We start from the raw sequence: 25,360 nt of genomic DNA, 5'->3' as shown, positions 1-25,360 counted from the left end.
GGAGGTTCCTTAAAAAACTACAACTAGAACCACCATACAACCCAGCAATCCCACTACTGGACCTTTACCCGAGAAAACCATGATTCAAAAAGAATCATGTACCACAATGTTCATTGCAGCTCTATTTACAATAGCCAGGACATGGAAGCAACCTAAGTGTCCATCAACAGATGAATAAAGAAGATGTGACACATATATACAATGGAATATTACTCAGCCATAAAAAAAATTAAATTGTTATTTGTATTGAGGTGGATGGACCTAGAGTCTGTCATACAGAGTGAAGTCAGAAAGAGAAAAATACTGTATACTAACACATATATATGAAATCTAAAAAGAAAAAAATGGTTATGAAGAACCTAGGGGCAGGACAGGAATAAAGACGCAGACCTACCATAGAATGGATTTGCGGACACGCGGAGGGGGAAGGGTAAGCTGGGACAAAGTGAGAGAGTGGCATGGACATATATACACTACGAAACGTAAAATCCATAGCTAGTGGGAAGCAGCCGCATAGCACAGGGAGATCAGCTCGGTGCTTTTTGACCACCTAGAGGGGTGGGATAGGGAGGATGGGAGGGAGATGCAAGAGGGAAGAGATAATGGGGATATATGTATATGTATAGCTGATTTGCTTTGTTATAAAGCAGAAACTAACACACCATTGTAAAGCAATTATACTCCAATAAAGATGTTAAAAAAAAAAAGTGCACTCCTCTAGCAATGCTGTTTACTGGTTCTATTAGGTGAATCCATTGGGCATCTCAGTGGATGATCTCTAAAACTGTTAAAGAATTATTTTTTAAGTTAAAATCATGTCTTTGTTACAAATACCAAATTAATACATGTCAAAGATCTTATTTCATTCGTTAATTAATGAGGGAACCAGAAAGATGTTACAACTGGTTAACAGGAGAATTCAAAGAACGCAAATATATAGGCATTGGGAGTGCTGAAATGAATTTACAAACAAATGCAACACTTGGTGATTACCTGCAAGGCAGTCCATTGTACTTCCATGGTACAAAAGGATCATTTGGACAAACACTACTTACATTACTCTCAGTTTTTTACAACTTATATTTGTAAAATAGCTAAAAGACTAAACAGTGTAGATAATTCAAAATGGTCCACTACACAAGACACCTAATAATAATTTTGTCCATTTCAAAGTCTTTCACAATTTTTCCTGGCATATGAAAGGAATACAATAATGCATGGATGTTTACAGAATAAAATTTCTGTTCAATATGTCCATGTGCTTAATGTGCTTTTTTATTCTTGTTTATTTGTTCCTACTCATATGGATGCCATGTAGCAGGATTTTTTAGACGGTTATGTTATCTTTAGTAATAAATGTTTGACTTTCTCAAAATTTTAATTGAAAAAACAGAAGTTTTTATATCACTACTATAGTTGTTAATGTAGGGATTGAGTTATTAGGATGCCAGTTGTTTTTTCCTAGCATTAACCTTTTAGTACTGTGGACTGATTTTGTATGCATGTGTAGTAAACCTGTAGTAATCACTATTTGGGCCAATAAGTATATGTTCTTATAAGTTTTTCACAAAGATTGCCATTATTATCAATAAAATAAGTAGGAAGCTGTATTAAACTACATAGACCTTTTTCAAATCTGGGAAATAGTATGCATTGTGCTTTAACAACATGAGCTTTGGCATCAGATAGTTTCTATTCTACTAGATTCTACATGATCTGGTTCTAGGCCCTTCCCTTACCATCTCTCTCCCTCTCCCCTTTGCTCACTAAGTTTACATCCAGCTTTTTCTTGGCTCTGAGCACATGCTGTTTCCACTACCTAAAAGCTCTTAACCCCACTCTTTACCTGGCTAACTTCTGTTTATTTTTTCTGTTCCAGTTTCAGTGTCTCTTTATCACAGAAAGACTTCACTAATCTTCTCCTCCAATCTAAATTTTTCTCAGAGCTATTCTCTCTCATAACACCTTGTTCTTTTCCTTTATAGCACTTACCACAATTTACAATTATATACTTATTCATATGTTTGAGTTCTATATATGTAGACTATAACGTCCATGAGACAAGGATCACATCTGTTAGTTTATATGATTTATCCAACATCCAACACAGTTTGGCACATAGTAACACTGTGTGAATATTTGTTTAATATGTTTTATGAAAAACTACAATGCATCATCCAACTAAGTTCACAAGACAGATATAAAAAACCAAAATATATTTAGCAATTCCCATTATGTACAAGGACTTTTCCATGAGATAGACAAATAATCAGCATATTCTCTCCCTATAGTAGCAACTTCAGTAATAATGATAATATTGATAGATAGCTTTAAATAATTATGTAGCAGACACTATTCTAAGGGTTTTAGACAGATACACCATCAGAAATTGATACTGGAATGCAGGTATCAGCAAGGTTATACCTTTTTATTTTCCTGGAAGGCAAATTTATATGGGATAATAAGAACTCTGATTACTACCATTGAGAACAACAAAAATCCCAAATGATTTTAGTAAGTATAAACAGTTGTTAAGAAACAAACTCATATGAATATTTAAATTTTTATGTTTATTTTAAAAGATCTGTTATAGTCAAGCCTCATAAGTTCTCTGTCTAGGCAAAATCATAAAGTGTGGCTTTTCTTTATAAATATAAATCATAAATTCTTGTGGATTTTTTTACCATTGATTTTAATCTAAATCCAGGTCTTCACATTTTCTTGTTTAATTTCATTTTGTTGCATTTAACTGATCAGTCTACCCCAAGGAGACCTTTTTTTAAATCTATATCAGACATTTGTTATTTTACCTGTCTTTTCTAGTGCTGTCACCTGCAAATATGTTAATCAAATCATTCAAGTCACTGATGGAACATTTTTTTAGGATAGGCTATTTCACATACTACCAGAAACTCTACTGGTTAAGTGCTTAACTACCTAATATATGTTTCTCTTGTAGCCCATCAAAATGCACTTTGTCTATCTTGTTCCAAGAACTTTTTAAATACTCGTCAAATATATGACTTGTCAAATACCTTAGTGAACTCAGGATACTCTGGTTTGATACTTTTGTTCTTTAGTAAAATTTTTATAACACTTAATCATAACACTTTAATTGGTGTTCTGATCAGTATTAGAAGCTCTGGGAAGACACATGATTTTTTTTTTTTTCTGAAAGAACCCATTTAGGCATTCATATGTAATCTATTTTTATTATTAGTTCAGATCCTATGTTGCACAATTGGATGTATAGTAGGATTTTTAAGAGAGTGCAACCTACCTTAAAGGTCTCTAAATAGAGACGTTACCAGGAAAGGGTTCATTTGATAGAGCTAACCATCAGGCTGACAAGGACTGCAAAAGCCTTACAATGGGGACTGGCAAATTGTTGCCATGGAAGCCATACTCCTTCATGCATGGCTGTTTTGGGAGACTCACTTCAATTATTATCAATCTGCTCACTAGCTACCCAAAATTAAATCCAAATAACAGATCTTCTGTTGTATTAGCCTTGCAACTTTTCTGTAAGTTAGATATTTTTTCAAAACAAAAAAATATTAAGTGGTAAAAATAGTGCTTCAAAGAGGAAATGTATGCCAGTAAAGAATTTCTCTAGCATCAAAATACAAAGTTGTATGTTGACTTCATTGGTATTCTTACTGGTGTTTCAAAAGACAGAGTTTATAAAGGGAAATGATACTTTGGCTATGTATTCTAATTTTGATAATTCTCCATTTCTTCTTTTAGAAGTGTTTGCCTAATCAGTCTAAGTAGCTTTCGGACAGAATAGCTACATACCTAGAAAGAATCAGCACAGTTCCTAAGAAAATATGTATTCCAGTTATAATTTCCCTTACGAGGAAAATTCTATTGTTTAATAATTCACAGTTGAAATTACAGTGCATATCGTCAGAGGGTTTGAGATCAACTGAAATAAATTGTCTTCCCTACCTTCTCAGTTGCATAATATAATAGGAATACAGATTAGTGCTCTAAAAGTAGGAATGCTATTTCTTTTGGAAGTTATTTGGCATTTCTCCTTCTTATTTGTGCTGACTTACCCACTACAAATTCTGCTTGCTCTAGAACCTCACTACTTAGCAAGCCTTTCATTCATCTCTTATTGACTCCTTTATATACGTTAATGAATTGCAGTTTTCAGACTTTTACCTTTTTTCATCTCCTCATTTCCCCTATTCTCTCCTCTTGCTTATTATATTAAAATAAAGATCACCAAGGCTAAACAACTATCCTTTCTGATTAAACTATTTTTCTGAGTTAATACTTAGTTCCATTCCTTCTGTCTCAAAGAGAGCTTGTAATTCTCAGAGTTGGTGGCTGCTTCTGCTTCTTTATTATCAAAGAATAAATTATTAATTATCAACTGTATACAAGACATTATGCTCATTTTTTTTACTTCTCTCAGGCTCTTGAGTATATTGATCACTCCTTAATTTTTGTAACAATCCCTCCCATAGTTTTTATCACTAAAATTTTTTTTATTGTATAATAATACATGAGTACATTCTTTTTATTAAAAAATAAAAATAAACATGGATAAGATTAACATCCGCTTGAACCACCCTCTCATCTCATTCTCATTTGCTTTCACACACACCCCTGAAGTAAACACTTTTCAGTAAATTAGAGGGGTATCCTTTAAAACTATTATCCTTTTCTGTACAAGCGTAGTAAATGAAATCCTAACAGTTTGTATGTGGTGTGTGTGTGTTTGTGTATGTATTTAATTAAGAGAGGGAGAGAGAAACTTGACAAGCTGCTTCTAAAATTTATACAGAATGGAAATGCAAAGGACCAAAAATAACCAAGATACTCATGAATAAGAAAAAGAACAGAGTGAGAAGATCTGCTCTATAAATACCAAGACTTAAAATGATATAAAGTGCATTATTGGTGCAAGAATTAACACTTAGATCAATGGAACAGAATAGAAGCCTAAAAAAAATGCCAACACATATGGACACTTGGTATATGACAGAGTTTGTACTACAGATTAGTGAAGTTCTTTTTTCAATAAATGATGCTGGGACAACAGGCAGTCCTTATAAAAAATGAAATTGATTCTCGTATCCCATACAGTATCCAAAAAAAAGTTCTAAATTTTTTAGAGACCTAAGTATGAAAGACAAAACTATAAAGCTTTCACAGATTTATATAGGACAAAATTTTCATTGTGCTGGATTAGGGAAAGATTTCTTTTTAAATATATAATTGAAGTAAAAGTCACATAAAATTCAACATGTTTAGGTGTACAGTTCAGTGACTTTTAGTACTTTTACAATATTGTGCAAGCATCACCTCTAATTCCAGAATATTTCATCACCCCTCAAAAAATACCACACCCAGTAAGTAGTCATTCCCCATACCCCCACCTCCCATCCCCTATCAACTTACTGGTTATGTATTTGCCTACTCTGGACATTACATATGAGTGGAATCATACAATATGTGGCGTTTTTTGTCTAGTTTCTTTCACTTCACATCATGTTTTCAAGGTTCATCTGTGTTGTAGCAGACATCAGTACTCCATTTTATGGCTGTAAAATATTCCGTTGTATAGATGTAATGCCTTTTGTTTAGCCACTGATCAGTTGATAGACATTTAGGTTGTTTCCACGTTTTCGTTATTAAAATAATGCTGCTATCAACATCTGTGTACAAGCGTTTGTTTGAACACCAGTTTTTGATTCTCTTGGATATACACCTAGGATAGAACCGTTGAGTAATATAATAATTCTGTGTTTAACTTTGTGAGGAACCACCAGATTGTTTCCACAGAACTGCACCATTTTACATACCTAACAGAAATGTATGAGCTTTCCAGTTTCTCTACATTCTCAACAACATTTATTTTCCTTTTTTAAAAAAATTACAGCCATTGAGTGAGTGTGAAGTATCTCATTATGGTTTTGATTTGCATTTCCCTTAATGACTGATGATAATGAACATCTTTTCATGTTGCTTGTTGCTTGTTGACCATATATATATATATATATATATATATATATATATATCTTCAGGGAAATGTCTATTCAAGTCTTTTACCTCATTTCTTAAAATCAGGTGTTTTTTTTTTTAAATGGATTCATCTTTTGTTGTTCTGTTGTAAGTATTCTTTATATATTCTGGATACTAAACCATTATCAGATATATGATTTGCAAATATTTTCTCCCATTCTATTGGTTGTCTTTTCAACCTTTCTTGATAATCCTGTGATGTACAAAAGTTTTTAAATTTGATGAAGTCCAGTTTGTCTAAATTTTATTTTGTTCCTTATGCTTTTGGTATCATATCTAAGTATCAGTTACCAAATCCAAGGTAAAGAATATTTATCCCTCTGTTTTCTTCTGAGAATTTTATAATTTTTAGCTCTTACATTTAGGTCGTTGATCCATTTTGAGATAATTTTTGTATATCATGTGAGGAAAGGGTAGAACTTCATTTTTTTTTTTTTTTTTTTTGGCTGTGTTGGGTCTTTGTTTCTGTGCGCAGGCTTTCTCTACTTGTGGCAAGCGGGGACCACTCTTCATCACGGTGCGCGGGCCTCTCACTGTCGCGGCCTCTCTTGCTGCGGAGCACAGGCTCCAGACGCGCAGGCTCAGTAGTTGTGGCTCACGGGCCCAGTTGCTCCGCGGCATGTGGGATCTTCCCAGACCAGGGCTCGAACCTGTGTCCCCTGCATCGGCAGGCAGACTCTCAACCACTGCGCCACCAGGGAAGCCCGAGAACTTCATTTTTTAAATGTGGATATCCAGTTGTTCTGGCACAATTTGTTGAAAAGATTATTCTTTCCTATTGTCTTGGCACCTTTGTCAGAAATCACTTAACCATAAAAGAATAAGAGGGTTTATTTCTGGACTTTCAATTCTATCCCACTGATCTATATGTCTATCCTTATGGCAGTATTACACTGTTTTGATTACTGCACCTTTGAAGTAAGTTTTGAAATAGACAAGTGTGAGTTTTCCAACTTTGTTTTTCAAGATTGTTTTGTCTATGTGGAGTCCACTGAGATTCCATATGAATTTTAGGATGGGCTTTTCTATTTCTGCAAAAAATTCTATTAGAATTTTTTTCCAGTTTCCGTGATACTTTTAAATTTATTTTTTTATTGGGGTATAGTTGCTTTACAATGTTGTGTTAGTTTGTTGGAATTTGATAGAGATTGTATTGAATCTGTAATTCCCTCTGTGTAGTATTGCTACCTTAACAATATATGTCTTTCCATTTATTTATGTCTTATTTTAATAAAGTTATTTATTTTATTTATTTATTTTTGTCTACGTTTGGTCTTCATTGCTGTGTGTGGGCTTTCTCTAGTTGTGGTGGGCGGGGACTACTCTTCGTTGCAGTGCATGGGCTTCTCATTGCAGTGGCTTCTCTTGTTGCGGAGCATGGGCTCTAGACGAGCGGGCTTCAGTAGTTGTGGCACGTAGGCTCAGTAGTTGTGGCTTGCAGGATCTAGAGCACAGGCTCAGTAGTTTTGGCACATGGGCTTAGTTGCTCCGTGGCATGTGGGATCTTCCCGGACCAGGGCTCGAACCCATGTCCCCTGCACTGGCAGGCGGATTCTTAACCACTGCACCACCGGGGAAGCCCTATTTATGTCTTTTTATGGAGGAAATTTATTCCTTAATATTTAAGGAATAATTAAGGAAATTTATTCCTTAATATTTTTTTTAAGAAGATGTTGGCGGTAGGAGTTTCGTAATTTATTTATTATTATTATTATTTTTTTTTTTTGCTGTGTTGGGTCTTCTTTTCTGTGCAAGGGCTTTCTCCAGTTGTGGCGAGCGGGGGCCACTCTTCATCGCGGTGTGTGGGCCTCTCACTATCGCGGCCTCTCCTGTTGCGGAGCACAGGCTCCAGACGTGCAGTCTCAGTAGTTGTGGCTCACGGGCCTAGTCACTCCGCGGCATATGGGATCCTCCCAGACCAGGGCTCGAACCTGTGTCCCCTTCATTAGCAGGCAGATTCTCAACCACTGTGCCACCAGGGAACCCCAGTTCCTTAATATCTTATTCTTTTTGATTCTGTTGTAAATGGAAATGCTTTCTTAATATTCTTTTTTTAAATTTTCAGTGTTAGTGTATACAAATACAACTGATTTTGGTGTGTTCCTCATATGTCCTGCAACTTTGCTCAATTTATTAGTTCAAATATTTCTTTCTGTGGAAAAAAAAATTGTGTCATCTGTGAATAGAGATTGTTTTACTTCTTCCTTTCCAATTCAGATGCCTTTTCTTTCTTTTTCCTGCCTAATTTCCCTAGCTAGAACTTCTAGTACAGTGTTGAAAAGAAGTGGTGAGTGCAGACATCCTTGATCCTGATCTTAAAGTAAACTTTCAGTCTTTCATTAAGGAGAATGTTAGCTGTGGGGTTTTCATAGATGTCCTTTATCAGGTTTAAAGTTGTCTTCTATTCCTAGTTTTCTGAATGTTTTTCTCATGAAAAGGTGTTCTATTTTGTCAGATGCTTTTTCTACATCATTTGGATTCTGGGATCATGTGGATTTTTTCTTCATTCTATTAATGCATTGTATTACACTTCGATTATATTACATTTTAATACATTAATGAAATGTATTACATTACCTTACATTAATGGAATTAATGGAATAATTCCATTACATTACATTACATTAATGGAATAATGTAATTATTACATTACATTACACCCTTACATTAATGGAATAAATCCCACATGGTCATAGTGTATAATCCTTTTAATATGCTGTTGGATTACGTTTTATAGTACTTTATTTAGGATGTTTGCCAAACATCTATATTCATAAAGGATATTGGTTTGTAATATTCTTTTCCTGTGTCATCTTAATTTGTCTTTGGTATCAGGGTAATACTGGCCCCGTAAAATAAGTTTAGGAAGCCTTCTCTTCCATTTTCTGGAAGAGTTTGTGAAGGATTTATTATTTAGAATTATTTAATTCTTCTTTAAACATTTGAAAGAATTCTTTGATGAAGCCATCGGGTTCTGAGATTTTTCTTGTTGGAAGCTTTTTTCTAATTACTGATTCAGTCTTTTTACTTGTTATTTGTCTATTCCAGATTTTCTGTTTCTTCTTGAATCAGTTTTGATAGTTTTTGTGTTTCTAAGAACTTGTCTGTTTCCTCTAGGTTACCTCATTTGTTGGCATATAATTGTTCATAGCATTCCCCTTACAATCTTTTTTATTTCTGTGAGATCAATAATAATGTTCCCACTTCATTAGTGATTTTAGTAATTTGAGTTTTATCTTTTTTTCTCTTGGTCAGTCTAGCTAAAAGTTGGCCAATGCTGTTGATATTTTCAAAGAACCAATTTGGGTTTTGTTGATCCTTTCAGTGTTTTTCTGTTCTCTATTTAATTTATCTCCACTGGAATCTGTATTACTCCTTCCTCCTCTTTTTTGGGAGGTTAGTTTGCTTTTCTTATACATTTTCCTCTGAGCATTCCTGTTGCTATATCCCATAAGTTTTGGTATGTTGTGTTTTCATTTTCATTCATATCAAAGTATTTTCTAATTTCTATTGTGATTTTTTTCCTTGACTCATTGGTTGTTTAAGAATGTGTCTAATTTCCACATATTTGTAAATTTGTCAGTTTATTTCTATATTGATTTCTACTTTTCTTCCATTATGGTCGGAGAAGAAATATTGTATGACTTCAGTATTTTAGTGAGACTTATTTTGTGGCCTGACATTTGGTCTATCCTGTAGAATGTTCCATGTTCACTTGAGAACATGGAACAATCTACCTGATAGGTAGATTGTTTTCTATATTGTTACTAGGTCTAATTGGTTTATACTCTTGTTCAAATCTTCTGTTTTACTTGTTGATCTTCTTACTGGCTATTCTAGCCATTATTGAAAGTGTTGAGAGCATTGAAGTCTGCCAGTTTTATTGTTAAAAAAGTTTTTTCTCTCTTTAATACTGTTGGGTTTTGTTTTATATATTTTGGGACTCTGGATAAGTGTTTATAACTGTTTTGTCTTCTGATGAATTGACCTTTTTGTCATTATCTGAGGTCTTTGTCTCTTTGAACAGTTTTTGCCTTACAGTCCATTTTGTCTAATATTATTATAGCTATTCCAGCTCTCGTTCTTTTTTTATTTATTACATTTTTATTGGCGTATAATTACTTTACAATAGTGTGTTACTTTCTGCTTTATAACAAAGTGAATCAGTTATACATATGTTCCCATATCTCTTCCCTCTTGCATCTCCCTCCCTCCCACCCTCCCTATCCCACCCCTCCAGGCGGTCACAAAGCACCGAGCTGATCTCCCTGTGCTATGTGGCTGCTTCCCACTAGCTATCTGCCTTACGTTTGGTAGTGTATATATATCCATGCCTCTCTCTCGCTTTGTCACAGCTTACCGTTCCCCCTCCGCATATCCTCAAGTCCATTCTCTAGTAGGTCAGTGTCTTTATTCCTGTCTTACCCCTAGGTTCTTCATGACATTTTTTTTTTCTTAAATTCCATATATAGGGCTTCCCTGGTGGCGCAGTGTTTGGGAGTCCGCCTGCCGATGCAGGGGACACGGGTTCGTGCCCCGCTCCGGGAGGATCCCACATGCTGCGGAGCGGCTGGGCCCATGAGCCATGGCTGCTGGGCCTGCACGTCCAGAGCCTGTGCTCCACAGCAGAACAGGCCACAGCAGTGAGAGGCCCGTGTACCGCAAAAAAAAAAAAAAAAAAAAATCCATATATATATGTTAGCATATGGTATTTGTTTTTCTCTTTCTGACGTACACCACTCTGTATGACACACTCTAGGTCTATCCACCTCATTACAAATAGCTCAATTTCGTTTCTTTTTATGGCTGAGTAATACTCCATTGTATATATGTGCCACATCTTCTTTATCCATTCATCCGATGATGGACACTTAGGTTGTTTCCATCTCCGGGCTATTGTAAATAGAGCTGCAATGAACATTTTGGTACGTGACTCTTTTTGAATTATGGTTTTCTCAGGGTATATGCCCGGTAGTGGGATTGCTGGGTCATATGGTAGTTCTATTTGTAGTTTTTTAAGGAACCTCCATACTGTTCTCCATAGTGGCTGTACCAATTCACATTCCAACTAGCAGTGCAAGAGTGTTCCCTTTTCTCCATACCCTCTCCAGCATTTATTGTTTCTAGATTTTTTGATGATGGCCATTCTGACTGGTGTGAGCTGATGTCTCACTGTAGTTTTCATTTGCATTTCTCTAATGTTTGATGATGTTGAGCATTCTTTCATGTGTTTGTTGGCAGTCTGTATATCTTCTTTGGAGAAATGTCTATTTAGTTCTCCTCATTTTTGGATTGGGTTCTTTTTTCTTTTTGTTATTGACCTGCATGAGCTGCTTATAAATTTTGGAGATTAATCCTTTGTCAGTTGCTTCATTTGCACATATTTTCTCCCATTCTCAGGGATGTCTTTTGGTCTTCTTTATGGTTTCCTTTGCTGTGCAAAAGCTTTGAAGTTTCATTAGGTCCCATTTGTTTATTTTTGTTTTTATTTCCATTTCTCTAGGAGGTGGGTCAAAAAGGATCTTGCTGTGATTTATGTCATAGACTGTTCTGCCTATGTTTTCCTCTAAGAGTTTGAAAGTTTCTGGCCTTACATTTAGGTCTTTAATCCATTTTGAGCTTATTTTTGTGTATGGTGTTAGGGAGTGATCTAATCTCATACTTTTACATGTACCTGTCCAGTTTTCCCAGCACCACTTATTGAAGAGGCTCTCCTTTCTCCACTGTACATTCCTGCCTCCTTTATCAAAGATAAGGTGACCATATGTGCGTGGGTTTAACTCTGGGCTTTCTATCCTGTTCCATTGATCTATCTTTCTGTTTTTGTGCCAGTTCCATACTGTCTTGATTACTGTAGCTTTGTAGTATAGTCTGAAGTCAGGGAGCCTGATTCCTCCAGCTCCATTTTTCGTTCTCAAGATTGCTTTGGCTATTCGGGGTCTTTTGTATTTCCATACAAATTGTGAAATTTTTTGTTCTAGTTCTGTGAAAAATACCATTCGTAGTGTGATAGGGATTGCATTGAATCTGTAGATTGCTTTGGGCATTAGAGTCATTTTCACAATGTTGATTATTCCAATCCAAGAACATGGTATATCTCTCCATGTATTTGTATCATCTTTAATTTCTTTCATCAGTGTCTTATAATTTTCTGCATACAGGCCTTTTGTCTCCGTAGGTAGGTTTATTCCTGGATATTTTATTCTTTTTGTTGCAATGGTAAATGGGAGTGTTTTCTTGATTTCACTTTCAGATTTTTCATCATTAGTGTATAGGAATGCAAGAGATTTTTGTGCATTAATTTTGTATCCTGCCACTTTACCAAATTCATTGATTAGCTCTAGTAGTTTTCTGGTAGCATCTTTAGGATTCTCTATGTATAGTATTATGTCATCTGCAAACAGTGACAGCTTATTTCTTCTTTTCTGATTTGGATTCCTTTTATTTCCTTTTCTTCTCTGATTGCTGTGGCTAAAACTTCCAAAAGTATGTTGAATAAGAGGGGTGAGAGTAGGCAACCTTTTCTTCTTCCTGATCTTAGTGGAAATGCTTTCAGTTTTTCACCATTGAGGATGATTTTGGCTGTGGGTTTGTCATATATGGCCTTTATTATGTTGAGGAAAGTTCCCTCTATGCCTACTTTCTGCAGGGTTTTTATCATAAATGGATGTTGAATTTTGTCAAAAGCTTTCTCTGCATCTATTGAGATGATCATATGGTTTTTCTCCTTTAATTTGTTAATATGGTTTATCACATTGATTGATTTCCGTATATTGAAGAATCCTTGCATTCTTGGAATATACCCCACTTGATCATGGTGTATGATCCTTTTAATGTGCTGCTGGATTCTGTTTGCTAGCATTTTGTTGATGATTTTTGCATCTATGTTCATCAGTGATATTGGCCTGTAGTTTTCTTTCTTTGTAACATCCTTGTCTGGTTTTGGTATCAAGGTGATGGTGGCCTCGTAGAATGAGTTTGGGAGTGTTCCTCCCTCTGCTATATTCTGGAAGAGTTTGAGAAGGATAGGTGTTAGCTCTTCTCTAAATGTTTGATAGAACTCACCTGTGAAGCTATCTGGTGTTGGGCTTTTGTTTGTTGGAAGATTTTTAATCACAGTTTCAGTTTCAGTGCTTGTGATTGGTCTGTTCATATTTTCTGTTTCTTCCTGATTCAGTCTTGGTAGGTTGTGCATTTCTAAGAATTTGTCCATTTCTTCCAGATTGTCCATTTTATTGGCATAGAGTTGCTTGTAGTAATCTCTCATGATCTTTTGTATTTCTGCAGTGCTAGTTGTTACTTCTCCTTTGTCATTTCTAATTCTATTGATTTGAGTCTTCTCCTTCTTTTTCTTGATGAGTCTGGCTAATGGTTTTTCAATTTTGTTTATCTTCTCAAAGAACCAGCTTTTAGTTTTATTGATCTTTGCTATCGTTTCCTTCATTTGTTTTTCATTTATTTCTGATCTGATTTTTGTGATTTCTTTCCTTCTGCTAACTTTGGGGGTATTTTGTTCTTTCTCTAATTGCTTTAGGTGCAAGGTTAGGTTGTTTATTAGAGATGTTGCCTGTTTCTTAAGGTAGGATTGTATTGCTATAAACTTCCCTCTTAGAATTGCTTTTACTGCATCCCATAGGTTTTGGATTGTCGTGTCTCCACTGTCATTTGTTTCTAGGTATTTTTTGATTTCCTCTTTGATTTCTTCAGTGATCACTTCGTTATTAAGTAGAGTATTGTTTAGCCTCCATGAGTTTGTATGTTTTACAGATCTTTTCCTGTAATTGATATCTAGTCTCATAACGTTGTTGTCGGAAAAGATACTGGATACAATTTCAATTTTCTTAAATTTACCAAGGCTTGTTTTGTGACCCAAGATATGATCTATCCTGGAGCATGTTCCATGAGCACTTGAGAAAAATGTGTATTCTGTTGTTTTTGGATGGAATGTCCTATAAATATCAATTAAGTCCATCTTGTTTAATGTATCATTTAAAGCTTGTGTTTCCTTATTTATTTTCATTTTGGATGATCTGTCTATTGGTGAAAGTGGGGTGTTAAAGTCCCCTACTATGAATGTGTTACTGTCGATTTCTCCTTTTATGGCTGTTAGTATTTGCCTTATGTATTGAGGTGCTCCTATGTTGGGTGCATAAATATTTACAATTGTTATATCTTCTTGGATCGATCCCTTGATCATTATGTAGTGTCCTTCTTTGTCTCTTCTAATAGTCTTTATTTTAAAGTCTATTTTGTCTGATATGAGAATTGCTACTCCAGCTTTCTTTTGGTTACCATTTGCATAGAATATCTTTTTCCATCCCCTTACTTTCAGTCTATATGTGTCTCTAGGTCTGAAGTGGGTCTCTTGTAGACAGCATATATATGGGTCTTGTTTTTGTATCCATTCAGCCAGTCTGTGTCTTTTGGTATGGTAGGAGCATTTAGTCCATTTATATTTAAGGTAATTATCGATATGTGTGTTCCTATTCCCATTTTCTTAATTGTTTTGGGTTCATTATTGTAGGTCTTTTCCTTCTCTTGTGTTTCTTTGCTAGAGAAGTTCATTTAGCAGCTGTTGTAAAGCTGGTTTGGTGAAGCTGAACTCTCTCAACTTTTGTTTGTAAAGGTTTTAATTTCTCCATCAAATCTGAATGAGATCCTTGCTGGGTAGAGTAATCGTGGTTGTGGGTTTTTCTCCTTCATCACTTTAAATATGTCCTGCCAGTCCCTTCTGGCTTGCAGAGTTTCTGCTGAAAGATCAGCTGTTAACCTTATGGGGATTCCCTTGTGTGTTATTTGTTGTTTTTCCCTTGCTACTTTTAATATGTTTTCTTTGTATTAATTTTTGACAGTTTGATTAATATGTGTCTTGGCGTATTTCTCCTTGGATTTATCCTGTATGGGACTCTTTGTGCTTCCTGGACTTGATTAACTATTTCCTTTCCCATATTAGGGAAGTTTGCAACTATAATCTCTTCAAATATTTTCTCAGTCCCTTTCTTTTTCTCTTCTTCTTCTGGAATCCCTGTAATTTGAATGTTGGTGAGTTTAATGTTGTCCCAGAGGTCTCTGAGACTGTCCTGAGTTGTTTTCATTCTTTCTTCCTTATTCTGCTCTGCAGTAGTTATTTTCACTATTTTGTCTTCCAGGTCACTTATCCGTTCTTCTTCCTCAGGTATTCTGCTATTGATCCCATCTAGAGTATTTTTAATTTCATTTATTGGGTTGTTCATTGTTGTTTGTTTCATCTTTAGATCTTCTAGGTCCTTGTTAAATGTTTCTTGCATTTTGTCTATTCTGTTTCCAAGATTTTGGATGATCTTTAATATCATTATTCTGAATTCTTTCAAGGTAGACTGCCTATTTCCTCTTCATTTGTTTGGTCTGGTGGGTTTTTATCTTGCTCCTTCATCTGCTGTGTGTTTTTCTGTCTACTCATTTTGCTTATCTTACTGTGTTTGAGGTCTCCTTTTTGCAGGCTGCAGTTCTTAGTTCCCGTTGTTTTTGGTGTCTGTCCCCAGTAGCTAAGGTTGGTTCAGTGGGTTGTGTAGGCTACCTGATGGAGGGGACTAGTGCCTGTGTTCTCGTGGATGAGGCTGGATCTTGTCTTTCTGGCTCGCAGGTCCACCTCTGGTGGTGTTTTGGGTTGTCTGTGGACTTATTATGATTTTAGGCAGCTTCTCTGCTAATGGATGGGGTTGTGTTCCTGTCTTGCTAGTTGTTTGGCATAGGATGTCCAGCCCTGTAGCTTGCTGGTCGTTGAGTGAAGTTGGGTGCTGGTGTTGAGATGGAGATCTCTGGGAGATTTTTGCCATTTGATATTATGTGGAGCTGGGCGGTCTCTTGTGGACCAGTGTCCTGAAGTTGGCTCTCCCACCTCAGAGGCACAGCACTGACTCCTGGCTGCAGCACCAAGAGATTTTCATCCACACGGCTCAGAATAAAAGCTAGAAAAAGTACAAAGAAAGAATTAGTAGAAGTAGAAAGAAAGGAGGGAGGGAGCAAGGAAGGAAAGAGGGAAAGAAGGTAAAAACAGAAAGAAAATAAAGTAACATAAAATATAATAAAGTTATTAAAGTAAAAATTATTAAGAAAATAAATGGACAGATAGAACCCTAGGACAAATGGTGGAAGCAAAGCTGTACAGACAAAATCTCACACAGAAGCACACACATACACACTCAGAAAAAGTGGAAAAGAGGAAAAAATCATGAATCTTGCTCTCAAAGTCCACGTCGTCAATTTGGGATGATTCGTTGTCTAAAGGCGGAAAGGAAGGAAAGAAAGAAAGAAAGAAAGAAAGAAAGAAAGATAAAGTAAAATAAAGTTATTAAAATAAAAAAAAATTATTAAGAAAAAAAAGGACGGGTAGAACCCTAGGACAAATGGTGGAAGCAAAGCTATACAGACAAAATCTCAGACAGAAGCATACACATACACACTCACAAAAAGAGGAAGAGGGGAAAAAATCATAAATCTTGCTCTCAACGTCAACCTCCTCAATTTGGGATGATTTGTTGTCTATTCATGTATCCCACAGATGCAGGGTACATCAAGTTGATTGTGGAGCTTTAATCCGCTGCTTCTGAGGCTGCTAGAAAAGATTTCCCTTTCTCTGCTTTGTTCTCACAGCTCCCAGGGGCTCAGCTTTGGATTTGGCCCTGCCTCTGCGTGTAGGTCGCCAAAGCGCGTCTGTTTTTCCCTCAGACAGGACGGGGTTAAAGTAGCCGCTGATTCGGGGGCTCTGGCTCACTCAGGCCTGGGGTTGGGAGGGGCACAGAGTGCAGGGCGAGCCTGTGGCGGCAGAGGCCAGCATGACGTTGCACCAGCCTGAGGCGCCATGCATTCTGCCGGGGATGTTGTCCCTGGATCCCGGGACACTGGCAGTGGCGGGCTGCACAGACTTCCTGGAAGGATAGTGGATAGTGACCTGTGCTCTCACACAGGCTTCTTGCTGGGGGTAGCAGCAGCCTTAGTGTCTGATGCCCATCTCTGGGGTCCACGCTTTTGGCCGTGGCTCACGCCCGTCTCTGGAGCTCCGTTAAGCAGCGCTCTTAATCCCCTCTCCTCACGCACCAGGAAACAAAGAGGGTAGAAAATGTCTCTTGCCTCTTCGGCAGATCCAGACTTTCCCCTGGACTCCCTCCCGGCTAGCCGTGGTGCACTAACACCCTGCAGGCTGTGTTCAGGCCGACAGCCCCAGTCCTCTCCCTGCACTCCGACCGAAGCCCAAGCTTCAGCTCCCAGCCCCGTCTTCCCGGGCTGGTGAGTGCCAGTCGGCACCGATCCTCTGTGCGGGAATCTCTCCGCTTTGCCCTCCGCACCCCTGTTGTTGTGCTCTCCTCCTCCCCTCCAAATATTTCTCCCTCCACCATCTGCAGTCTCCGCCGGCGAAGGGGCTTCCTAGTGTGTGGAAACCTTTCCTCTTTCACAGTTCCCTTCCACTGATGCAGGTCCTGTCCCTATCCTTTTGTCTCTGTTTATTCTTTTTTCTTTTGCCCTACCCAGGTACGTGGGGAGTTTCTTGCCTTTTGGGAGGTCCGAGGTCTTCTGCCAGCGTTCAGTAGGTGTTCTGTAGGAGTTGTTCCACGTGTAGATGTATTTCTGGTGTATCTGTGGGGAGGAAGGTGATCTCCGCATCTTACTCTTCCACCACCTTCCCCTCGTCCTCTCCAGCTCTCTTTCGATTACTGTTTGTCTGGAATATTTTTTCCAGTTTTTCAACTTCAACCAATATGGGTCTTTGGATCTAAACTATATACTTGGATCATGGGTTTGTTCTGTTTTGTTTTGTTTTTTTGAGGGGGGTTTAATCTATTCTGCCAGTCTTTGCCTTTTAATTGAGTAGTTTAATCCACTTATATTTAATGTAATTACAGATAAGGTAAGATTTCTTCCAGTTCACTGTTTTTTTTCAGTGTCTTTTGTTGTTGTTCTTGTTCCTCATTTCCTCCATTACTTCCTTCTTTTTTGATTAATAGATATTTTCTAGTGTACCATTTTGTTTTTCCTCTCATTTCTTTTACCAAATATTTTTTCATTATTTCCTTAGAGATTGCTGTGAAGATTACAGTTAACATCTTAATTTGTCACAATCTAGTCTTAATTAATAGCAAGTTAGTTTAAATATTATGCAAAAACTTTTCACTATCTCCCTCACTTATATTGTTATTTTAACAAATTATATATGTATACATTGTGTGCCCATCAACACAGATTTATAATTAGTCTTTTATGTAGTTTTTTTTAAAATTATATAGGGAAAATACAGATTCATGACCCAAAATATACATTAATAGTGATTTTTATGTTTACCTATGTAGAGTACCAGTGTTGTTTGTTTCTTTATATGAATTCCAAATTACTGTCTAGTGTCCTTTCATTTCAGCCTGAAGGAATCCCTTTAGCATTTCTTGTCAGGCAGGTCTTCTAGCACTGAACTCTCTCAGTTTTCGTTTATCTGAGAATGTATTGATTTCTCCTTCATTCTTGAAGTGTAGTTTTACCAGACAGAAAAATTATCATTGACAGATTATTTTTCTTTCAGCATTTTTGAGTATGTCTTCCCACTGCCAACCAACCCCTTTGCTTTCTGTTGAAAAATCAGCTACAATTCTTACTGAGGATCCCTTGAGTTGCTTTTCTCTTGCTGCTTTCAGGATTCTCTCCTTTCACTTTCAGTAATTTGATTATATATCTAGTTGTAGATCTCTTTGAGTTTATCCCTCTTGGGGTTGTTGAGTTTCTTGGATGTGTAGATTCATGTATTTCATCTAATTTGAAAGTTTTCAGGCATTATTTCTTCAAATATTTTCTCTGCCTCTTTCTCTCTTCTACGTGGGATTCCCATTATGCATATCTTGGTACATTTATTGTTTTCCCACATGTTTCTTAAACCCTGTTCATTTTTCTTTATTCTTTATTTATTTCTGCTCCTCAGTTCATTGGTTCTTTCTTCTGCTTGCTCAAATCTTGTACTGAACCCTTGTAGTCAATTTTTTATTTTAGTTATACTTTTCAACTTTAGAATTCCTATTTGGTTTCTTTTTATGATTTCTACCTCTTTATTGATATTCCCTATTAATGATACATCATTATCATGCTTTCTTTAGTGCTTTTCCATGGTTGCTTTTAGCTTTTTGAATATATTTCAGTTAGTTAATTTAAAAGCTTTTTCTAGTCAGCCCAGTGTCAGGACTTTCTCAAGAACAGTTTCTATTTCTTCTTCTTTTTTTTTTTTTTCCTATACATGGGTCATACTTTCTTGTTTCTTTGCATACCATATAATTTTTTTGTTGAAAACTGGGCCGTTTGAACATTTCTAGTAGCAACTCTGGAAATCAAATTCTCTCCCGTCCCCAGGGTATGTTATTACTGCTTGTTATAATTGTTGTTGTTTGTTTGTTGATTAACTTTTCTGAACTGCTTTTTTTTTTTAACATTTTTCTTGGAGTATAATTGCTTTACAATGGTGTGTCATTTTCTGCTTTATAACAAAGTGAATCAATTATACATATACATATGTCCCCATATCTCTTCCCTCTTGCATCTCCCTCCCTCCCAACCTTCCTATCCCACCCCTCTAGGTGGTCACAAAGGACCGAGCTGATCTCCCTGTGCTGTGCATCTGCTTCCCACTAGCTATCTGTTTTACATTTGCTAGTGTATATATGTCCATGCCACTCTCTCACTTTGTCCTAGCTTACCCTTCCCTCTCCCCGTACCCTCAAGTCCATTCTCTAGGAGGTCTGCATCTTTATTCCTGTCTTGCCCCTAGGTTCTTCTGACCATTTTCTTTTTTTTTCTATTCCATATATATGTGTTAGCATACGGTATTGGTTTTTCTCTTTCTGACTTACTTCACTCTGTATGAAAGTCTCTAGGTCCATCCACCTCACTACAAATATCTGAACTACTTTTGTCAAGTCTGTTCTTCTTTGTTGTGTGTGGCCACTGAAGTCTCTGTTCCATTAGCTTCGTAGTCAGCTAGTGATTTGACATAATTTCCTTAAATGCCTGGAAAATATAAATATACAGAAAAGGAAAATCTCCCATTCTTTGCAGATGAGCTCTTTTTGTATATTGGAGCATGCCTTCAATGCTCAGCCAGGCAGTTTACTACTCTGCCTAATCTTCACTTCCTACTTGTGCAAAATCTTTAGTTCAGCAAGAGGTGAAACATTAGGTGAAGTCTTCTAAGGATGTGCATTGTCTTGGGCATAATCATGACCTCCTGGAACTCAGGAATATCTGGGAGCTTTTCAAAGCTCTTATGCCTGAAAGCATCTCATTACACGGCCTTTCCTCCCAGGTTTTTAAGTTAATCTGTTATTCATTCCACCTGTTATCCACTGCCCAGACAGCAGTGGCTAATATGTTTGACTTTAAATATTTGGATAACCTCCCCTCCAGTTAGTTGCCTGAGCCATGGGAGTGTTCCAAGATAGGGAAAATAAAGGAAAGCCCTTTGAGAGTATCCTTCAGTGAGGTACCAGACATGTTGAAACAACCACAACCCTTGAGAATAAGGTTTGTTTCCCTTCAGTATTCAGAACCTTTACCAGACTAGGCTGTGTCTTCAAGGCCATCACTGAGCTATATAGTAGGGGATCAATTGGGGGGTTTTGTGGGGGGTTTTGATTAAGCATTCACCTGGCTGCTGTAAACTTGATTAGTTTCTAGATTTCTGATAAAGTTGATTCTGACAGATTTTGTTAGTTTATTCACTTCTTTAGTAGAGGTGTGGACTACTGACATTACCTACTCTACCTTTCTACTGATGTCACTCAGAAAGGATTCCTTTTAAGACACAAAAACCACTTAACTATAAAGGAAAATATTGATAGAGCTAACTAAATTTAAATTAAAATATTCTGTTCATCACAATACATGATAAAGAAGGCAAGCTACATAGTAGGAATAGATATTTACACCATATAAAACTGATAAAGGACTTGTTATCCAGAATAGATACAGAAATGTAACAATTCAATAAAAAATGAATGACTTAATAAGGGAAAAATAGGGCAAATTGAATAGGGACTTTACAGAAGAGAACATCTAAATTGCTGATAAACATGAAAAGGTATTTACTCTCATTAACAATGATGGGAAAAGAAATTAAAACCACATTAAGGGGACTTCCCTGGCAGTCCAGTGGTTAAGACTTCACCTTCCAATGCAGGAGATGTGGGTTTGATCCCTGGTCAGGGAGCTAAGATCCCACATGCCTCGCATCCAAAATATCAAAACATAAAACAGAAGCAATCTTGTAACAAATTCAATAAAGACTTTTAAAAAACACACACATTAAGACATTTTTAGTAACCCATTTGAAGAAGAATTAATAATACTGACAATACTAGGTAGAGCTAAGTAGTGGAGTAAGAGGAATTGTCACCATTTTCTTTTGATAGACATATAAATTGACTTAACCAATTTGGGAATTTGTAAAAGAAAGTATTCACACCCTACAACCAGCAATTCTGTTTCTGAGTATATATATCCTAGAATTAATGCATGTGGGAATTATGGTACATGAACAAGAATTGTTCATAATATCTCCAAAAAGGAAACATTACAAACACTGTACAACAGAGTTATCCATATTCACTGCATCCTTTTCCTCCAACTTTTTTCTTTACCACCTCTATTGAGGTATCTATCTTCATCAAATAATCTCTTTCTTTTAGGTTACTAATGACCACCTCTATCTTGTTCTTTAATGTCTGTTTCTTTCTCCTTTTTCTGTTTTGCTGTATTCTTTCCATAAGGTCTTTGTCTTTCAGATCTCATCTATTTCTGTAGCTTCCACAATCTTATCTCTGCAAATAATTTCTAAGTCTCTGTCTGTAGCATAACTTTCTTTTTTGAGATGGGTGAAGTTTTATTTCCACACTATATTACATAATGAAATTGGAAATTTATGGTTGCCAGGATTAACTGGATTCTCAATGATGGTTGATATTTCCTTTGCCAATGCCTTAGTTATCCTCCATGCTTCAGTCATCAATGCATTTTTCCAGATTTTTATGACGCTCCTAGAGTTATCTTTCCCACTTTTACTTCCCATTTTTCTCATTAGATAGATCTTCATTCCAAGCACCAAAGAAAAGAATATTAGTGAATGTCTCTCTTTTTTTTCCACCAGTTACCCTGGTTTGTCATCCCCACTTGCTTCCTCAACTCGTTTCTATTCTTTTTACTTTACTTGTATCTTCTTTAATTGCTAGATCTAATGGCATCTTTTCAACTCTCACCTTACTCCTGTTCTCCCCAATAGTTGATATTTTGTAACATCTTTTGTAACATCTTTCTTCTCTTTTCTCTTCCCTTATGTTTACTCTGTCTTAATTTTCCTCTTTTGTCTCTGTTTCTTAAAGATAGGAAGACCAAATAATTTATCTTCCAAACTGAAACACTTCTGAAAGTGAGAAGATGTGTTATTTAATAAAGTCAGGATAATAGATATAAACCCAGATTATTCAAGGAAAACAAGATTGTATCATCATACCATTTACAGGGCTTTTTTTTCCCCTAATTCCTTTTCTTCTGTTAACCCCTTATGGATATCACCTAGAATTTTGAACCGTCATCTTTTGTTCTTTTACATGCCCTCCTTGGGTGACCTGAAATATTTGCATGACTGAAACTACCACCTTCAGTGATAATTCCCAAAGTATATATCCAATCCCTAACTTTTTCCTGAGCTCCAGTCTCATATTTCCAATAGTTAATTCTGTATTTCCAGGCTAGTAACCCAAAAGTATGTACCTCACAATTTAAAGTTACCTTCTTCCTCAAATATCCTACTCTTTTGTTTATTGGGGGGATGAAGATTGTGTGTGTGTGTGTGTGTGTGTGTGTAAGTCTGGAAATATACATCATACATGTATACTACTTTGTGCAGATGCTTCATTAGGTACTGGATGTACAGTAGTAGCAAAAACACAGTTCCATCATCATGACAATGCATTCTGGTGTGGGAGATAGACATTGATCAAACTAGCATACATATAAATGTAGTATAAGTATGGGTAATTTCTGTGAAAGAGAGAAACGTGGTATTATGTGAAATATAATAGGGGCATTTGACCTTTTTCTTTCCAATACATGGCCTTTTATATTAGACATAAGTGACAACATATAGCTCTTCTAAATTAGACTGCTTCCATTTCTTTAAAATATTTATTGCAATTCACTATTCAAATATAATAGCAAATGGAGCTATTTTTCTTCTCAGAATTCCCATTGCTTTTCATCCTAGTTATGGGGTTATTGTTCATAAATCACATAAATTGTTAAGCCCTGAAATGGTGGCAGTACCTTTGGTATTGAGGATGTAGGTATGGAAACTAAATAAAAGAGCATTTATGAAAATAATATGTCCTTTGTGAGAAAGAGATGGTGTGTTAGATAGAGAGCACCTTTCTAGTCACAAAATCTGGCTGCTGTTTTCTTCTTTTCACATAGTAAGTAATATTTGTTGATTGAATGATAATTGCTTGAAAGTAGTCAAGTTGTCATTTTGAGATTAGAAGACCTACACTTACTAGTACTAGCCCAGAACATGAACTAAATTATGCATAGCCCCAAATAATAAATTTTATAATCAACGTAAATATTAATATGTTTTTTAATAATCCACATTATTTGTGCTTACATTTATATGTTTTTACAGTAGTAATATTCAGTTACATCAGTCTTTACCCTATTGATAGGTATAACAACTAGCAATCGCCAACATTTATTAAGTATTAACTACTTGTAAGTGTTACATAATTTATATACATTATCTTATTTAACCCTCAGCAATAATCTGGTGAGGTAAATGCTATCATTATCTACATTTTTTAGGTAAAGGAAATGGCAAGTTAAAAAAAATATATCCATCAGTATCCCAGCAAAGTCACAGCATACTTAAATGGATAATTGAAAAGAGTTTAATAAAGGACTATGATATTTACAAAAGCTTGGGCAGATTTTAGGGAAAGCAACAAAACATGATGCAGCACCCTGGGACTAGTAATAGTGGGGATCATTAATACTCCTAGTCCTAATGGGGCAAGGGAGGGAGCTGCTATTGGAATCCAGAAAAGAGCCGAAGGCAAGGGTCATCTGATAGGGGCTGTGATCTTAGCCAACCTACGGTGACCTGGTAGAGAAGGAGCCAGGGGAATAAATGTCAGACCTTACTCTCCTACAACTCTTCAGTTTCCTGACAGTGGCTCCTATTAGCTGAGCCCAGCTAGAAACCAGAGAGCACAAAATAGCTTATTGATTCTATCTATACAGGTTAGCTTCAAGCAGAGAGAGTGAAGAAGGGTGGAGAATGAATCTGAAAGGGAAATGGAAAATATCTAGGAATTAAATAACTATTAAGTGGCAGAGCCAGTATATGAATGCCAAACACTTTACTTCTCACTACAATTCTGTACTGCCTCATAAAAAAAGCTTTGATGAAATATTATTTGGCCAAGGAAAATATTTTAAATCTGAAGGTTTCTACCCTATCCCAAATTGTTGGATGCATTCATACGTAACAGTGAGTGAGACCAAATATCTGAGAGCTCAGCAGCAAAGAATGCCCCCCTCAAAAAATGTTTGATGTGGGTATTGATTTTACATGTTGTTGGTATTTTCAGCATATTAAACCATACTTGTTCCTCTTGTCCAGATTCCAGACTCCATCATTTCTCGTGGCGTTCAGGTGCTCCCACGAGACACAGCCTCCCTCAGCACTACTCCTTCAGAATCTCCTCGTGCTCAGGCTACATCTCGCCTATCTACAGCTTCCTGCCCAACACCAAAAGTAAGTACAGTTCCTTGGCACCTTACACCTGCTCTGCTATGTGAATCTGGGAAAACTAACCAACCAATATTTCCCTCTGCTTGTCAAGATTGGATTGCATGCAAGATAACACGATGAAAAATTAATGGGCTATAACATAGTTACCACCTAATGTTTCACAGATTGTCGTATTAGGCCAACAGTAGAGCAATAGAAATTTCATTCAAAATGCCTACCACCTCACAGCGATAGGTATTACTTTGTGTAGCTCCTGTTTCTTTGTTGTAGACTTATTACTTTTTAGCATACTTATTAGTATAGAAGTGAAGTTATTTATGCAGGGGATGAATGTGTTTCTGGCCAATAAACAGTAAGATTAACAAAATAAAATAATATCACCAAAGGGATTTTTTTTAACTTGTCCAGGCAGGGGTAGCTCCCTGCTCTAGTATCATTCCAAATTTTTTCAAACATATTCAACTTGGAATGTTGCTGCCTAATATTTGGAAACAAATCTAAATTGATTAGAAA

At 36.4% G+C, this 25,360-nt stretch overlaps 1 protein-coding gene across 9 annotated transcripts in view; it reads left to right on the top strand.

The window, feature by feature from the left end:
• Positions 1-25,360, top strand: part of GPHN (gephyrin) — a 626,216-nt gene that overhangs the window by 368,663 nt on the left and 232,193 nt on the right. For all 9 annotated transcript variants that reach the window (XM_060004380.1, XM_060004374.1, XM_060004382.1 and 6 more), the window contains one exon: positions 24,716-24,850. In XM_060004380.1, the coding sequence (XP_059860363.1) occupies positions 24,716-24,850 (135 nt within the window). The remainder of the gene's footprint in view (positions 1-24,715; positions 24,851-25,360) is intronic.

This window comes from Delphinus delphis, chromosome 2 (assembly GCF_949987515.2).
Source record: "Delphinus delphis chromosome 2, mDelDel1.2, whole genome shotgun sequence".
Lineage (NCBI taxonomy): Eukaryota > Metazoa > Chordata > Mammalia > Artiodactyla > Delphinidae > Delphinus > Delphinus delphis.
The sequence above is the reverse complement of the archived record's forward strand: the minus strand, read 5'-3'. Positions and strand labels throughout refer to the sequence as shown.